Consider the following 18,838-nt stretch of genomic DNA (forward strand, 5'->3'; position numbering starts at 1 on the left):
AAATACTAAAAACAACTAAACACTCATGCAAAAATGTAATAAATAACATTGGAAACTTCAAAAATCAAGCATAGGCTTAATATAATGAAAAATTAAAAGGACTTGACAAAAGCTTTCAGTAAAATGATTCATTATAGAAATTGGGGTCAATTGATTGTTCAATGTTGGCCAATTAAATAATGAACCATCTCAGAGAAATGCAAAACTAAGATGAAAAAGTTTTATATTGTTATCTTACATGTTGTGGTGATAAAATGCAAGACAACAAAGTCTTCAACAAGTGCAAGAATGTTAGGATAAAGGTGTCTCAACCTTTGAGTCCAAACATTTTATTTATTTATTTATTTCATTTAGCCCATTTTAAAAGTCCTAAAGTTATTGAGCTAGTGGGAAAAGTTGCTATGTTGAATCTATGTAATGATTATGACAGTTACTAATTCGGTGGACGAGTCATGGAGACTTAATGTTTGGCAATTTATATTTATGGTGGAGTTTATTATTGACTAGTGGTGTGAGATAAGTGTTGCATGTGGATTGATGATTGTTATGGTTGAGATATTTTAGAAGTTTCTATGTGCAACATGTCTTTGTTTTAGCAAGTTGACATCACATACCTCTTTGGTATTAGAGATGGTTTTGGAAACCATGGGCTTATCCACTTGTATTAAGCTCTATAAAATATGTAGCCCCTTAGTGCATTTTGTATGGTTGTTTTGGATATCTTCTAAAGAGTGTTTAAGTGCCGAATATTGTCTAAAATTCTTTGTTGTTGTAATTTCCCCTGATGAGCATTGGCTCAAGGATTGTATTGTAATTATTGTCGTTGATAATTGATAATACAATTGAGTTTGGCTTTTGGAGGGTGGGTTTTTCCCCCTCAAGGGTTTTCCCACGTATATCTTGTGTAGTGAGTTTATTTGTTGAAATCTGACTTCATATGTGTTTAGCTAGATTGCAATAGCTTAAGGGTTTTTTAAGGAATTTTTCAGCATCTTCTCTCTTGATGGATTTAGCATTTGGAAGCATGTATGCACTTTGCCTTCCTTTTAGTTTGAAGCAACAATTATTCAATGTGTAGGTTTGAAAAGAATCCAATCTTGCTATGAGCATCTACAATGACCCAACATCTTTGTTTGTTAATGTTTATGTGATTGCAAAGCCACGACTACTATCGTATAGAGTTTAATGTCGTGACTATTTTTTTTTGCTTGTTTAAATAGATTATCATTTGAACTCTTGTCCTATCTCCAAATCTACTATCACTAAATTTATTTCTACATTTGTATTTAACCTTGTTGTCAATGAGACAGAAGAAGTAAAAAACTTGAAAATTTAATACATGTAAAAAGAATGGAGAATATGCAAGTATAAGCCAAGTTTTTTAGGCTTTTAAAGACATGTAAGAAGGCAGGGCCCATAAATTGACCCCCATAAAGCAAAACAAATTAGCATTTTAAAAAACTTTTTGTCAGTAAAACATTGGTAATAGATGGTCATTCCAAGTACTGTTGGGGGATAGCTATGGCATCCTTGTTTGTCCCCAGATGCCATGTGTCCCCCTTTTTGGGGGTGTTATCTCCAAGTTTCTGGGATGTCTCCACCAAAATTTCAAAAAATGGGTATGTGTAGGGGATGTCCCCTGGTTGTCTCCAAGTTCCTAAAACATCCCAGTATTAGGACGGGGGAAATTAGGCCGAGGACATGTCCCTGAGTAGTTCCCTAATAAAAAGGGAAATTTTTTGAGGAAACTACTAGCAAGAACAAGGTTGTTAAAGAAGACCAGCAAAACTAAAACCATGAAAAATGCAACTAGGAACAATTAGAACACCCAGTATTAGAACAATGGAAAAATCTCATTCCAAAGTTTTTAAGTAGCTACAATATAACCATGTTCATCTTTCACATTTTTAATTCATTTTACTATCAAAATTAATTAAAATTGCATAAGGTCTTAATATACAACTATTTGAAATTGTCAAATTCAAAAAACTAGGTCACTATTTAACCTCAGTAAACAATGGAAAATATACTACAAATTGATATTTGTTACTTATGACAGCTAATGTGAGAGTTTAATAATTCAATTATGCAATGTTTCATATCCGAATCTAGTTTTATATCAAATTGTAAAACTAATTTTTCTTACCATTATTTCAAGGTTTTGTAACACTGGATAATGTTTTGACAAACCAAGTCCATAAACAATTAGAGCATAGTTTATTCAGACAATTCAAGAAAGCTTTAGAAAAAAATAATAAATCAAGAAAGCAAGACTACATGGTGTCTATGACCTTGAGTGCAACCTCTAAGACACTTTTCAAGAAAAGTTAAAAACCAGGAGAAAACGTAATTTTTATCACTGCCCTCTAATACCACAAAAGCTCTCAATTTATACTTTTTGCAAAACTTCAGTCCACAGTCTGGTCTTCAAAAAGCTTCTAACATATGTGGCTACCATCAATACTACATGATGTTTTCTTTAAAAAGTATAAAAAGCAGTATTGCATGGGATCACAAGAACCAACTTCAAACTCAGCTCTGCTTGCATCTCAAGCCAATGCAAGTAAATATTTGAAAACTATTGAATATAAAAAATAAGCATTCAGTAAAGAACATTGGAGCATCTGTACTATTTCACATAAATCACATATGATCAATTTTATACTGTGCTCGATGTTTACAAAAAATATTGGGACCAATTAATGAGATACCTAGATGCTATGCTGTAGAATACTGTTCAATTCACTTGTTTCCCAACATGTACCTATTTGATGGCCTTAACACTTGCATGTAAAGGAGTACCCGATTATTACTCCCTGCAACTGCAAATGCACCTGGCATTTGATTCTGTGAGATGCAGGTGATATGCACACCTTGAAGACATTTAAAATAGTTAGTTTCTCAAACAATATTTTTCACATGATAACAGCCTTAACATAACTGTATTCTACTTAATCTTCACTACCTTCAAAGTCTCTTGAAGCAAAAATCTTTCTTCCGGTCAATGCATCCCAAATGTATATATAACCTTCAGACGTTCCTATAACTCCACTCTGGGATAACATAGATACAGCAGAAGCACTGCACATTGAACCATAGTAATGGAAATATTATGAAATACATTATATACAAGTTAACATTTGAGTACTAGTAATCTATACTAAATAATAAAATACAATATTTAAATGGAACAAACTTCCCTAAGTAATGAAAGGAAGAATTCACAAGTCTTATTATTTAGATATGACTGCCTCGTTTGTGTGCTAAAAATCCACATATGCATATAGATGGGTATATACCTTTTATCAAAAATACTCCCCACTAGCAAAACATTATTTTTTAGCAATGCAAACCTCCACAATCCTCTTTGCTTTAGTCCATCATAATGTTGGTCTTGATTTCTCTCAAGTTCATCTTTATATGGTGCAGCAAGTACCAGAAGACAGACTGCGGCAGTTTCTTCACAGAAATCTGTATGGGAAGGGGGAAATTTGTTCCCTGTTCTTGATTCTTCCTCTTCTTTTGACACCATATTGTCTTTTGAGTCCTTGCAATTCTTAGCCATATCTAGAAGTTCATGATCTGTAAAACTCCATCCCATATTGTGTTGCCCATTTGGTGTCACATAACCCAAAGCAATAGACTGAAAAATGTTGTAATCCACACTACAGAAGTTTGAAAGCATAACACGCCTTGATACATCCCTGAAACAAGCAATCTCTCATAAAAGAAGTCCATGCAAATGTAGTAAAACAAATATAAAATATTATCAGGTGTGCTATGTAAAATGAAGCAATACAGATTTCTGCAAGAAGTGCTAAAATTTAGGGGCTTTTATTTGCTGAAATGAGATAAACTAATCATAACATTTTATCCATTCCATGCTTCTTTCACAAGACACTCAAGACTCAATGAACAGAAAATGAAAAAATAAATAATGAAGTTTTTAGACATATTAGAATTGATTTGAAAGCTTCAAAGGTGTATAGGACAAGTGTCAACATACAAACTTAGTTGCAGGCTTCCTTTTGTCTAGTTTAATTTAGTTTGCTTTGAAGAGCTGAGTCATCAATTTTTCTTGAGCCATTTGGCTCAAGATCTTTAAGTGGCTCAGGTTGTTTAGTTGTAGAATTCTAGCTTGCTTTAGTTTGTTTAGCTTAAGATGGGTAGTAGATCCACCTTGAGTCATTTGACCCAAGAAGTTTTACTGGTCTAGCAGTTAGATTTAGTTTGCTTTTGGTTTTCCTAGAGTCACTTGATTGTAGTGGTTTTCTTTGCTTTAGTTTAGTTTTCCTACTTTCTAGGTTTAATTTCAAGGGACCCAAAAGCCATGTACTTGAAACACACAGTGGTGCACTTCTGCTGGGTATCTTCGGTTTATTTCTTGGATATCTCTTTATGGACTGAGTTCCAAATTGTTCTTGCTAACCTCATCATTTGGTTAGGATTTTTCCTCAATTTGGAGAGATCACCCATTGAATTTGAATATCTAAATTGTTTAATTACTATATTTTACACACATAATTAATGTCTCTACGTCATTGAGAATTTTGAGAAGTCGTGAGTCGTGACTAGTGAAAAATCTAAACTTTTGCTTCAATGCCACTGAGATTTTCAAACCATTTATGAGCTTCACTACTTATGAGCCAAAATGAAAATATGAAAAGGTGGTATCAAAAGAGAAGCAAAAAAAGTAAAAATGAATAGAAATATTGAAGTATTTAACTTGGGGAATTTAACAAACATCTCTATCGGGGCATTGCTAGCAAAAGAGCAATGTCTGCGGGAATTATAGCAATAACCTCATTGGGGCTATGAACGCAAGGCAATATCCAAGATGTTTTTGAAGTAAGATATCTCATGTAGCTTGCCACGTTGGACTCTAGCAGTTGCAATGATCTTGTGAGATGGAATGAATATGATCAAAAAATTGCCATATTGTTTAGCATTTGGAGTTTACTTGTTCAAGAGAGGATATAATACTTAGGATTTTTTGCATGTTGGAGTGTTCCCAAAAGTCACATCAACATTGTCCTTGTCTTCTTGTATTTGATCCTCTGTCCTTCGTCTAACTGTGCTCTGCAACCATCCTAGCTTGCAGTTATTTCTTGCATCCTTCCACGCCTTCCTACAATAGAGATTTCTACTTCGAAATGGCTAAGATGTCCCATTAAGATACGTTAGCAAGGGCTTTTTTCAACTGTTCAACCGTATTGACTGTTACGAGTAGTTGGATCTTATGATATCCCCAATTTTTAAATGTGATATTTAATTAAATTAATTGATTGGTCCCAAAATTTAAATCAAATAATAAAAAGGCCTTTAGTTAACTATTTTAATAAATAAATATGGGGCCAAGTTAATAAAATAATAAATATGGGCCAAGAGCTATTGTAATCCCCTAGATTTTTGGTGGCCTGTATATTAAGTGGCTTGGCATTGTCAATGATGATGGATTAAATTTGGATTTGTCTTTGTATTTCCAGAGGCTAAAGGATAAGGAAGTTGTGTGCAATTTCAAAGGTGAAAGACCCTGCCTATTCTGCCTATAGCAACTTCGGTGGTTTTGCGCCAGCCTATTCTATCATTGGAGGCATCATTCAAATATCTCACTATATGTGCCAAATTGTTAATCGTCATCATTTGACAACTATTTGTATCTACTTGAATCTTGTTTGATGCTAATGTAACATTGAATTATTGGATCATATATAATTATTTTTGTGTCGCTGACATTTTGATCTCTCGAGTTCTAATGTGTGTGCGAATCCACCAAATCATGTTGCCAAACATTACATGCTTATTCACAATTGTACGATTAGAATTATTTTCTTATATTCTTGGTTGTTGGCATTGATCAACACTACAGTCTAGCGTAGATCGCTGATCTGGAACTGAAATGTATATTGTGCTTGCAGATTGATAACATGTTATTTACTATTGCCAAAACCAAGGGCCAAGTTTGGGATACACGACAATGATTCACACATTCTTCTCCCTACATTGTGCATTATTCATTCCAACCATACAACATAGCTGCTCCATTTTGTCATACACACTAAGACATAATTGCCATCATCCTTCTTAAATCACCATACAACAGCCCTAATTTCCCCCATCAATCTTGTACGCCTCCCCTTATGGACTCATGCCATAATTTTGTATTGGATCTCTCTTCACCATAAGGTGCATCTGCCAAACATATGAACACTCCTATTGTCTGCAATATCTATACCTCATCCATCTTCCATGTGCAGGATAAATCCACATTGCCATTTTGTGCAGCATGCTTTCCTGGCAAGCTCTATGTGTGTTACAACAGGGAGAAATTCGGGAACATTACATTGCGTGTTACAGCCGGGAGCAATTTGGGAACATTGTAGATCTTAACCTCTTTGAGCTCACAAGAAAAAGTTGCTTTGGGCTTTTAAATAATTGCACAAAAAGTAGCATGATAAGGCTCCTTTTCAAAGGTCACCTCAAGCTGCTACACTTCACACACTAGTTCTTCAATGAGTATCTCCCTAGAGCCAGTGTTATAATCATATTAGGCTAGTGGAGCTTTTAACAAAGATGCCTTGTGAGAAAACACTACATCCTCGCTTTTCATCCAAATAAAAGCATGTGATGTTGAGCTATTTTGTCTTCTTGCTCAAGCAACATACCTGACATTTAAGCCGTGAGCATGGCATTTTCTATCCCAGGGGATGAATAAGCATAGACACCAAGGTTGGGTGCGATCCCCTCGAGTTCTTTATTCCGTCATCTTATGTTGAAGTTTTCCCCTCAAACAATTTTGAGGCATATGTACATTTGTTTCATGGGAAGCACCAAGCATTGGTGTCATTTGCCAAATTATTATAGCCAACAACTAGACCTCAATTCTTGTTAGGCAGTATAGCTTGCAAAGGGGTAGGAACTAGAATGAGTTGTTTTCAAAGTTATGGTTGGTTGCTTGACTTAAGGTCCCTGGTACTGGTTCTCTTGATATGGTGGTCTTCCCCTTTGGTAACTTTGATATAGAGGCTTGGGAGGTATTCTCTATAATCTCTTAATGTTGATTATCTCAATTGAGAAGGTCTACAACATGTTATTCATGTCATTTGTCTCTATGACCAATGAAGAGGAGGGATGCTGATGTAACACTAGTCTTGCTCCTACCCTAGTTTCTGCTAGGGTCTCCTTAGGTCTTTCTCTCGACCTAATAGGGTTTCTAGTTACTCTACTCTCCTTAGGATCCTATCTAAGAGGTCCTAACCCATTCAACTAGTGCACACCAATTTGGTAGAACAACAACTCTTGCATTACTTCCTACGCTTGTTTAGCCCCTTCTTGCTTACACCAACTCCACCACCAATCCCAACATCTCAACCAACACTCCAAATGAAAGAAAAGGTCATCTAGGAAGGCATTAGGATCCCATTCAAGACTTAGAGCCACAATTGGTATTGAAACCCTAATCAAGTTCTAAGAGTCATGCAATTTTGTACAAAAATGCTTGCAATAGGGCTACAAGCGATCAACCCTCCATTTGGTGAAAATCCTAATTAGCTTGCAAAACTCCTTAACAAGGGGGTAACCTAACCATGGATTCGAGCACCCTTTTCAGAGCTCTAAAGGATTCTTGAGGTCTTGGGCTCCCAAAACATCCGTACTATACGGTCTACACTAGTGCCTAAAAATCAGGGTTTTACAAGGTGTTGGGCCTGTATGTCAAGAAACAAGTTTTACCCTCCATTGGACCTTCATCACTGTCTCCAATTGAAGTTGGGGCTTCACCATACATTCCTCTATCATACTTCAAGCTTTGATTGAAGCAATCCAAGCATTCAATCCCTCCTAACACCTCTACTGCATACTATGATCACTAGACATGCATCACTGGCTCGCCTAGGGCATCACCACAAAAATGTCTCCCTTGCTTTCCAGGGCCCCTCCTTCACTGTACAATATGTACAAGGAGTACAATATGACTCCATTTTGCTCAGTTGCTTGATTCAAAACAACAAACAGGCAAGAAGCAGAAGAATTTTATTAACCAACAAAAACCTTACAAAATCACGAACAAATGATCTACAAAATCTTAAAATGAATTCCTCTAATACTTCTAATCACTGAAAACCCAAGTTCAATCCATGAAAGTGTCAAAATACTCAGAAAGCATAAACTGTAACCAATTTCTTGTTGTCCAGTCCGTACACATCAATTTGCTAAAACTTCCAACCCCTTCAATAGGTCGAGGATGGCCTTAAATACTCATCCCAAGTCCCATCCTAACTGTTTCAGACAGTTACCAAGCCTCATCTACAAAGTTGCTCAAATGTGACAATTTTTGAGCAACTTTTACATCTTTTAGAGTTTTGCACTCAATCTTGGTCCAAATGCTCCCAAACTTTACCAAAAGCCTTAAATGGACTTAAAACATGCAAAAAGAACCTTAAAACACTTATTTGGCCATTCTACCCTCCAAAACACAAAAATACCCTATTTGACATAATCATGCAACTAGGGGCAACTAAGGCCTAATAAGGCTTCCCACACTTGACCTACCACAACTTAGGATTAAGTTAGTCACATTATTATCCTAGTGGTGTGGCTAGAACCACTACAAGCCAAAATAACCTAGGAGCCCTAGGTCTTCCATGAGCCCTACTAGGTGCCCTTGCACTAGATGCACTAGCTTCTTGCACATTCAAATATTAACACATGGATTGAGGTGGCAAAGATGTGCTTAGAGTAGCTTCTTGTGGCAGGGTGCTCAGCTATGGAAACGACATAGGCAGATGTGGAGGAAGCTTTCCAACATCAATCAAATCATTTTCAGCACCCATCGCTACACCATAGGCGTCCAACGTATGCTCATCTATCGATTGAATCATAACTTTATCTGAATTGAATGCTTTCAAGTAGAACATGAAAGCGATATCTGCAAGGGTTTGAGCAATTACTGGAATCCGCCGCTAGGTTAAATTGGAATCCGCCGCTAGGTTAAATGAAACTGTATGTTGTAATCCATAACGGCTTCTTAGGGAGCTCTCTTAATGGTTATTAGCATCTGCAATGAAGAGCTACCATAATTGTGGGAATGCTTTGGAATGGCCATATTTAGCTTCTTTGGATGATTATATTTACTTCAAGACATATGACTAGCATAATCGTGAGAATGCTTTAGAAGAGTTGCAGGTTTTAGCAATGTTGATTGCTGGAGTGGAGCAGCAGAGTGATATAGTGGTTTCATACAGCTGGTTCAAGATCTTAGTGGTGCATAAAGAATTGATTGTGCAATCAATTGTTCAAGCGGAAAGGACTGTAATGTCCTGAAATTTTGGGAAAGTGGCTAAATTAAATTAATTGATTAAGCTATCCAAATGCTGATATTGTTTCAGAAGGATGACTTTTAATTGATTAAAGCAAAAATAACAAAATAATAAAATAGTCAATTTATTATATAAATTTCTCTAGCTGCAAAGAAATATTGAATGAGGCCTTGCAAATACTGAATGTGGCCTAATCTTCTAGATATGTTTGGAGGTTTTATATGAAAATGTTTTGAGCTATAGTAAGGCATGTTTTTTGATGATGAACTTTTATGATGATTTGTAAGGAGTTGGATACGAGGATGGAAATCTTCAACGTGATGGACAAAAATAGAACTTTTTCTAATAGTGGATCCATGACAAAAGTTCACAATTGGGCCAAACTTGTGAAGATTCCATTAGAAAAACTTGCAAATATGTTCTATTGTCAGATTTAGAATTCTAGGAATGTTTGATGATATAAATCTTTTTGATATTAAATAAGTTTCAGAATAAAGGTATTGTAGACTTTGGAGGTTCAATATTGTTTCATCTGTATTGTGGATATTATTAGAAAGGTTGATTCAATAAAGACTCAATATTGTTTCATTTGTATTGTGGATATTATTAGAAAGGTTGATTCAATAAAGACTCATTATTTGATACTTTTGATGCCAATGTCATCATATGAATCACGACATATAGGAGCAAAGGATTTGGTTGAATACATTTTATCTTGGGAAAGTTAGGAGGTTTGAAATATTAAAATCTTAAGCTATTCCAAAGATCGCACCTCTGGCATCAATATATTTTCTGCATTGTGAGAACGTCGTGGACCATGAACCTTAGCATCATAGCTAAAATACCCTTAGTGGAGTGAATCTAACTGACTGTTACCCTCTATTGCCAGTGTGACTTTGTTAAGCCACAAATCCATTTCTCTGTATTGTGCCTGATTCCTTGGAATTGGATTCTGGAAGCATCCCTCATGATGGAGCTCTAAATTTCCACAAATTTAGAGTTCCAAATCATCCCCAAGAAGTAAGTTTCTCTATGATTAAACATGTCCCTCTCCCAGATGTCAGGTTAGATGCATGCAAAGGATGGTCGATCTCCAGGTATGTATATTTTTCCAAAATTCAAAATTACCCCAGGTATGCTCTTCTAGACCTAAATTTCTTTGAATTCATACATGTTGAAATACATTCATGTCAAATTTTAATGGAGCATTATTCATGTGTTTATATTTGAAAGTTGATATCCTCCTTTCATGAAGTTGTTTCATAAAATTCTTAAGGCTTTCCATTTTTATTAGAAAAGTATTTCAAAATAAGAGCATATTATCTTTCTTAGCAGTTTATTTTTCTTAAGTCTCGATACACTGTCTAATGTTTTATTATTTTGAGATGGATATAAATATGATATTTGGCTTCCACATGCATTTTGTGAGTTCGCATGTAATACCTTTTTTAAAATAAATGCATTGAGTATTCTTTCTAATAAATGTGTAAATGATGGGACTATAAGAATTGAAAGGCAATATAAGCAATGATAGTGTATTCCTTAATATATCTCAAAATGTTGAAACAAATTTTTAAAGGAGATATAATTACGAAATATGCATTGAATCAAAATGGAATCCATTGAGATAACATTGATTCAATTACTTTTTAGGTTAAATTTATCTATGTTGCTCGAATCAATGTGAAACAATTGACTTTAAAATTACATTAGTTTTATTTTTACATGGACTCCATAAATGTTTGTAACAATTATTTTGAAACCCTATTCTTCTTTGTTGAATCACAGGAGGGAGAGGATTCACCCTGCGATATAGCAAAATTATATACAAGCATGAACCGAATGCGTCCAATAAACTATATCATCATTCATGTATCATTTTAATTAGGAAATGTGCTGCATTGCATATTGGGAGAAGGCAAAAGTTTTAATTGATGATAGAGATCGATCAGTGAATATTTAACCATATTATGAACTGCGGAATAATTTGGAAGAATATTTTGTGCGCATGTCCTATTCTTTCAATTCTCACAATATGGTTATAAGCAGACGTCTCTTCCTTCAATCACAGAGATAATGATTAAAACCGCACAGCAGAATTATATTCATGAATCAATTAGATTGAGAAGTGAAAAGGTCTATCTGCATCATCAGTGGCACACATTTTCCCATCTTGTAATTGTGCAAACTTTAGTGGTCTTGATGACCACCCATGATTACCATGCAGCTGTAGAACAAGGAGGCTGGAAGCCCATTTAAGCAGATTCATAAGAGACCATCGTTTCAGCTCTTCACAACAAATCATATCCTTTTGAAGCATCATACTTTTGCAAGTGCTTGAGGTCATTAGACTCCTCACGATGAAAGAAGGGTCAAAAACAACTATTTATATGAAAATGAATCATCATTTGTTTGCTCCCACAAACACATCACAAGGGTAGCAATTATTTGATCCAGAAGAGTTACTCAAGAGAGAGCTCAGATTGCTTCTAAGCCAAAAGGAAGCATTTGGTTGACTAATTACTAGACATTCATTGGAGATGCCACTTCCAAACTAATTAATTATTCATCACTCCAAATCGTATGGCACCCATCACAGTGAATGCAATGTTTGCTTGGAATGAAGAATCCAATGATAGAATATCTACTTCAATAATTTGAATACACAACCGTGTATCTGCTATAGATTCCATATCAAACTATGGGGCAATGTCCCTCAAATTTACGCAACACTAGAGAATTAACGATTGAGGAAGCAATCAAGATGTCCAGAGCAATGATGTGATTGGGTTGGTGTTGCAGAAGAATTGAATTTCATATATCCATAAAACCTAAACCTAATCTCTATTGCGATATCGCAAAGCTTGTGCCAAAAGGGTTGCGAGAACATGAAATTCATGGTTTCGCGAGGGATGGTATTGATGGTTTCCGAAAACATATTTTCGGTAAAATCTAATGAGGTAAAGTTTATGCATTTATAAAATTTTGTGATTTTTAAATTGTTTCATCTTGTGGAATTATGTTTTTGGTCCATTAATTGAAAATGTGGGAAATATTTCCTATAAGATTAAAAATAGTGGAAAATGTTTTATGTAAAAGAAAATTGATTCATGAATGTCTTCCATGCATATTTCAAATAGGGAAACGAATAGGGATTAATGAAATGTCTTTGAGGTTTTTTGCTAATATATGTTTGAGACAAAAAATGAATCTAGCCAAAATACAATAATAAGTTTTGCCTAACACTATATACTAACATTTTCCTTAATTTTTAAATTAGATACCCTCTGAGTAAATTCGTTATTATTTTGAGTATTAAGAAATGAGTAGAGTTTCAACTAGAGTAATGTGAATCACAACGATTCAGGTGATTTGGCGATTAGACTAAGGCTAGGCGATTTTTGGTGAGTTGGTGAATCAGCTTGCCGATTTTTGGGGCACAAATCGCATGAATTGCCAAAATCGCGATTCATGCAAAAATCGCTAGAAATCGCAATGAATCGGCGCATGAAATCCGCCACGGCTAGCATGAATTTGCAACTTAAAAACATAAAAATTAAAACAATTTTTTAATGTTTTATTGTGTCTTTTCTCTTTCTTATAACCCTAAAGGACCTTATAATTGTTTAGTATGAGAAGAAGAGAGGAAAAGTGAGAGAGAAGAAAAGAAAAGAGAAACCATAGGGTTGCAAACTGCAAGAAAGAAGAGCATCAAGGAGATCAAAAATTAGTTTGGGGAGGCCATAAGATTGCATTGGGAGCTTTAAGGAGCCAATAGCAACACTCGTCAACTCATTTGGAAGAGGTAATGTTGATTGTTTTTTTTATGTTAGTTTCTTTTTCATTCTTTTGCCAATTTTTTTAAGTATTCATTTATAAATCTTGAATGTCTTTTAGTTTCTACATGTTATTTTACTAAATTGCAAGGTGCAATCTTGCAAACCCTACAATTGGTTTTTTAACTTTTTATAACAAATTGCAAACATCTATTTGATTTTAAATTGTACAATTTGCTCAAAAATAATGTAGGGTTTGCTGTTTTCTTTTAGTTTAAGTTTGTAATGAATTTTTCTTATTGTAGTAGGCTTAGCTTTCATTTTCCATAATGCCTAAAAAGGATGAGGCTTGGATATGTATTGAAGAATTTCTTGGGAGAACAAAATATCAAACAAAATGTTTCTTTTGTTAAGAAATAAACTTGGGTGGCATCTAAGAAATATTGCAGGCGTACCTAGACATGATATTACCCTGTGCACTAAACAAACCGTTGAGGCTAAAAGAAAATGTTATATGGCATTAGAGGCTTTGGAACAAAAGAAGTTAAATAAGAAAAGACAACTCGAACAGTTAGGTGCTATTGGCTCCCATGCGCCCTCACCTACATCTGCATTTGCATCCACAGATTGCATTGGAGAGGGTTCTTCTAGGCCTCCCTTTCGTCCTAGTGCTAGTTCTAGTGCTTGTCCTAGTGCTAGTCGTTCTTATACAGAGCTTGGGCCTATTATATTTCAGCCTAGAGTGCGGAAGTCCAAATTGGATAGTTTGTGCCATGCACTACTCCTGGCTCACAACCCTCGCTTGAGAGCATGGGTAGTTTGCACGAGGAGATTCATGATGCTGCCAGAAAACAAATTTGCAAGTTTTGGTACTTTTGCAACATTCTATTTATTGCAGCGAGGTAATTATTTCTTTTTTATTTGCTCGTTTTTTAAATTATTTAATATTTCTACTTGGGTAATCGTAGATTCATATTTGATATTACATAATGGAATTTTATCTAAAGACTAAATTTCTAATCATTATCTATTTGTGACAAGACTCCTAATTGGCAAAGCATGATAGATGCCATAACTATTTGTGGTCTGAGCTTTAAAGCCCCTATTGAGGCTGAGTTGAGTGGCTACCTCTTAGATGAAATGGTAGAGGACATGGAGTTTTAGCTAGTGGACCATCAAAAGGAATGGACCATAAAGGGTTACACCATCATGACTGATGGTTGGACAGATAGGAGGGGAAGAACACTCCTCAATTTTCTTGTTTCCTATGGAGGTGATTGTTCATTCTACTTTCTTACATGCTAATTTAAATTTTGATTTCTTGATTGCTAATTTGTTGATTGTTAGTTTGTTGATGGTCCATGAATCATAATCATGATAATTAAATGTTTCTCTCTATTTCAATTTTGTAGGATCCACCATGTTCATCAAATCTATCGATGCTTCCTCTTAGGTCAAAAACACCACATACTTGTGTGAGGTTATTGAGGAAGTCATGGCAGAGGTGGGGGAAGAACATGTGATGTAGGTGGTGACGGATAATGCAGCAAGTTATGTTGCTGCAGGTAAACTTTTAAATTTAACAGTTTAAGTTTTTAACTTATCAAATTTTGAACTTTTCTAATTCTATGCTTCGTAACATGTGTAAATACTAAAATTCTAATTAATTTTAAAATTTCTATAGGAAAACTATTGATGGAGAGGCACCCCACTATATTTTGGACTCCTTGTGCCGCACATTGCCTTGACCTTATGTTGGAGGACATTGCTAAGATTGAGTGGGTAAAATCATGTGTAGAAAGGGCAAAAAGTATATGCAAGTTTATATACAACCATGCATTTGTCCTTGCCACAATGAGGAAATACACGAAAGATAGGGAGCTAGCTTGTCCGGGCATCACGAGGTTTGTTTTGAATTTCATCACACTGAAGTCCTTGATGACAACAAGGGAAGAGCTGAGGTGCATGATTGTTGGGGAGGAGTTTGTTTCTTCTTCCTATGCTAAGACCACCGCGGGTATAGATGTGGGGAATATCCTCTTTGATGACATGGTTTTTTGGGCACCTACTCAAAAAAAATTAAGGTAAATGTTTTACAATTTAACATTTAGTATTGTTATTTATTATTCATAATTTTAATTATTTAATGATTTAGCATTATAATTTAGTTTTGAGTCTTGACTCAATCTATATATTTACATTATATGCAGATCAGTGAGCCCCTTGTATCTCTCCTACGAACTGTTGATGGGGAGAAGCCCTCTATAGGCTACATATGTGAGGGCATGGATAGTGCCAAGAAGGCCATGAAAGCCCAGTATGCAAGAGTGTCGGAGAACTATGGCCCCATTTGGGAGTTTATTGATAGGAGATGGCAGAATCAGCTCCATAGGCCCATCCATGCAGCTGCCTATTACCTTAATCCAGCATATCGTTTCCTTCCTAACTTCAAGGCGGATGAGCTATACATAGTCATGCAGAGGTTGAGTCCTGATGGTAGTGCCGCAACTGCAATCATTGAGCTAGACAAATTCAATAATAAGGAGGGGCTGCTTTTCACTAGTAGGATGACCATAGAGGCTCACACATCATTACAGCCAGGTAAAAACAATATATTCTTAATGTTAACTCATAATTGTTACGACTTATGCATTTTAGTTTTTGATTTTGTAATTTAGCCTTAAAGTTGTGCTTGTAAATGAGAGTAATTGTTTTTATTTTCCCCCATTTCAGATAGATGGTGGCAAATGTTTGGACAGTCAACCCCAAATCTTCAAAAGATTGCCATCTGTATTTTGAGTCAGCCTAGTAGGGCTTCTAGATGTGAGCGCAGTTGGTCCATGTTTGAGCATATCCACTTGAAGAGACGAAATAGGTTGTCTGTGCAGAGGTTGAATGATCTTGTATTTGTTCATTACAACCTCCGCCTTAAGACTAGACAGATTTTGGCCATTGACTCCTCTCTGATCATTCTAGAGGAGATTGATCCAGAGTTAGAGTGGCTCACTGAGGCCACAGATGCAGCTGTCTTCCCTAAGGAAGACCATGAGTGGGTTGCCCAGGTAGATATAGAGGCAGAGGTTGTGGCCATGGCAGACGAGGCTATAGCACATTTGGGCATTGGCAAACGTGCACGTGCACACATAGAGCACGCCATTGATATAGGCCCTAGTGATGTTCATGCACCCACCACACATCCAGGGGCTATGGCTCAGCGGTCCTCTAGGACCTTCCTTGGATGCCTTTGTAGAAGGCATTCAGAGGCTGAGTCTGACCCTAAGGTTGCAGCTGATCTTGAGGATGATGATGAGCCTAAGGCTTGATCTAGAGCCTTGTTTTTTCATTTTGTTTACAATTTGAATTTACAAATAGACATGTGTTTCATGATTCTTCATCATGGATCTGTTGGAAATAATCAAGACTAGCTAGGTTACTGAGAGGTGAGGGATGAATCAGTAACCTCAAAAACTTTAAATCAATTCAACACTTAACAATATAAATCATTCACCATTCATTCATCTAATCTATTGCATGCATGAGAAAAGATAAACATTCATAACACATGAACACAGTATTTTGGTGACCTAGAAACCTTCCAAATAGAAAGTAAAACTGGGGTGGGGATGATACCCACAAAACTTCACTATTGCAGTATAAAGTTGGCCTGTTAGGGCTTACATTGACCATTTCTAATGATCTGCCCTGTTAAGAACAATTTGGACTACTAGATCCACCTTGTTAGAGGTTTTACAAACATACAATGAAGTATGCACTCTGTTAGGAGATTTAAACAAAGACTGTTAAGTCTACCCTGTTAAAGGATTTAGAAAACTGATTCACCTATCAGGATGAAACAGTAGATCTGACTTACAACTTGATTGCTGATTAGATCTTTGAAGTACAGATCACCTCTTGTGATTGATATAACTTTACTGCTCCTTGTAGACCTTGCTGAATACTCTGCTCTGCTGCTGATTCGCATTCACTCTTCTCAAAACATTACATATCCATTCCTTGATATGCTCATGCATTACTTTTTTTCATACATTGCAAATGATACAATACATTACATATATACCATTCCAATATTTACAATTACAAGGTCGGCTAATACACAAGTAAACAAAATATTACTGAGTCGGCCAAACAGTAGAAACTCAAGTTCTAAAGGCTAACTTGGTGAACTTCTGATACTCGGCATCCGCTGCATTACTCGGCATCATCATGCACTCGATAGAAGTAGAAGCTCGGTTCATACTAATCACACAATATAGCTTTGAACTCGATAACCATTGGAGACTCGGCAGATATGGTGTCACTCGGTAGATACTGAATCCTTCGTTTACCTTGCTTTTACTCGGTAAACACTACACATCCATTGCTTGGTAGATACTGACTTCTCATCTCACATACTAATGACTCGGTAGACACTAAGAAGCTCGGTGACCACTACCTACTCGGTGAACACTGTAAGCTCGGTAAACACTACTGAATTGCACACTCACTCGGTAGCTTCAAGAATGCTCGGTGTGAACTGCTTAACTGATGAATTTACTTGATAACCATTGAGTGCTCGGTATAAATTGTAGACTGAGTGATGAGCTTGGTAACCATTCAGAATTAAATAAGTGTTGTCACTAATGACAAATACATCATAATGCCAACAATCTCCCCCTTTGGCATTAGTGACAAAAACACTTATGAACCTTTTGTACACTGACATATTGATTTTTGATTTTGCAAAATTGATCTTTGTAAAGCTGTTGTATATACATATCTCACATAGCTCACATATCTCCCCCATAAATATGGTATAGTATATACATAGACTCTCTGTACATACATCAATCTATTTTCTCCCTTATTGTCTCCACAAGTCTCTTATCATCTCTTACTCCCCCTTTTTGACAATAATGCCAAAGAGATATGCAAAATATTCAAATAGAGACACCAAAATGTGAGAGAAATTTGAAGTGTACCTTGAGAATAAGAGTCAATGTCATATCCCAGTTGTCTTGCAAAATTTTGTAGGTGGAGAGTGCCACTTGAACTTCTGCAGAAAGTTTAATCATATGATCTATTATGGAAAAATTGTTATCTTGGACCAATGTCTTTGAATATGCAATATGTTTCTGCATTGTGTCCCTAACTGGAAAGATCATAGTTTGGATATCTATCAATGTGGATCTAATCCTGGCTTCCTCTCTTAGCAATTCTACCTGCATTTCTAACAAAAATCTCACCTTGATGTGATATTCTGAGCTTGAGCTGGGGTCAAGCTGCAACCTTTAAGCACTAGCCTTCAAATCTACATCAATCTTATTTAGTTTCTCCTTGATCTCCTTGGTATACTTGGTAACATCACAAAGCTTAGCAAAAAGTGATGTCACATTGGAAAAAGATTGTTCAAGATTACTCAAAATTGAAGATAGACCAACCTAGTTTATTGCAATGTGCTCAAGCACCTTATTATCAAACATTTTCTCTGCCTTCTCAATTAGTTTTTCTTGGCCAGAGGTATCCTCATTAAACTTATTGATTGCTTCTTCCAATTGTAGCAAAATGTGTTGAAAAGAGTCTACATCAACACCTATAGCCTCTGTTGTTATGTTCTTGGCATTTTCAATAATTGTAAATTCTCTATCTCTTTCAGCTCTTAGTTGTTTCTGCCTTGCCTTCTACTCCAAAAGTTGGCTGACCAGTATCATTTCATCAGCTGTCGCAATATCCAGATCCAACTTAGGA

General features: G+C 35.9%; 1 protein-coding gene across 1 annotated transcript in view; it reads right to left on the bottom strand.

Annotated features, from left to right (window-relative positions):
• Positions 1-2,367: 2,367 nt before the first annotated feature.
• LOC149534966 (DNA binding protein) overlaps positions 2,368-18,838 on the bottom strand; it is a 304,932-nt gene continuing 288,461 nt past the window's right edge. Inside the window, exons 12-14 of the mRNA XM_089805409.1 lie at positions 3,300-3,704; positions 2,966-3,081; positions 2,368-2,873 (exon numbers count right to left, since the gene is read on the bottom strand). Coding sequence (XP_089661535.1) covers positions 2,743-2,873; positions 2,966-3,081; positions 3,300-3,704 — 652 coding nt within the window. The 3' untranslated portion in view covers positions 2,368-2,742. The remainder of the gene's footprint in view (positions 2,874-2,965; positions 3,082-3,299; positions 3,705-18,838) is intronic.

The sequence above is a fragment of the Cupressus sempervirens genome, chromosome 10, assembly GCF_028749045.1.
Source record: "Cupressus sempervirens isolate cs-2001-9-10 chromosome 10, ASM2874904v1, whole genome shotgun sequence".
Lineage (NCBI taxonomy): Eukaryota > Viridiplantae > Streptophyta > Pinopsida > Cupressales > Cupressaceae > Cupressus > Cupressus sempervirens.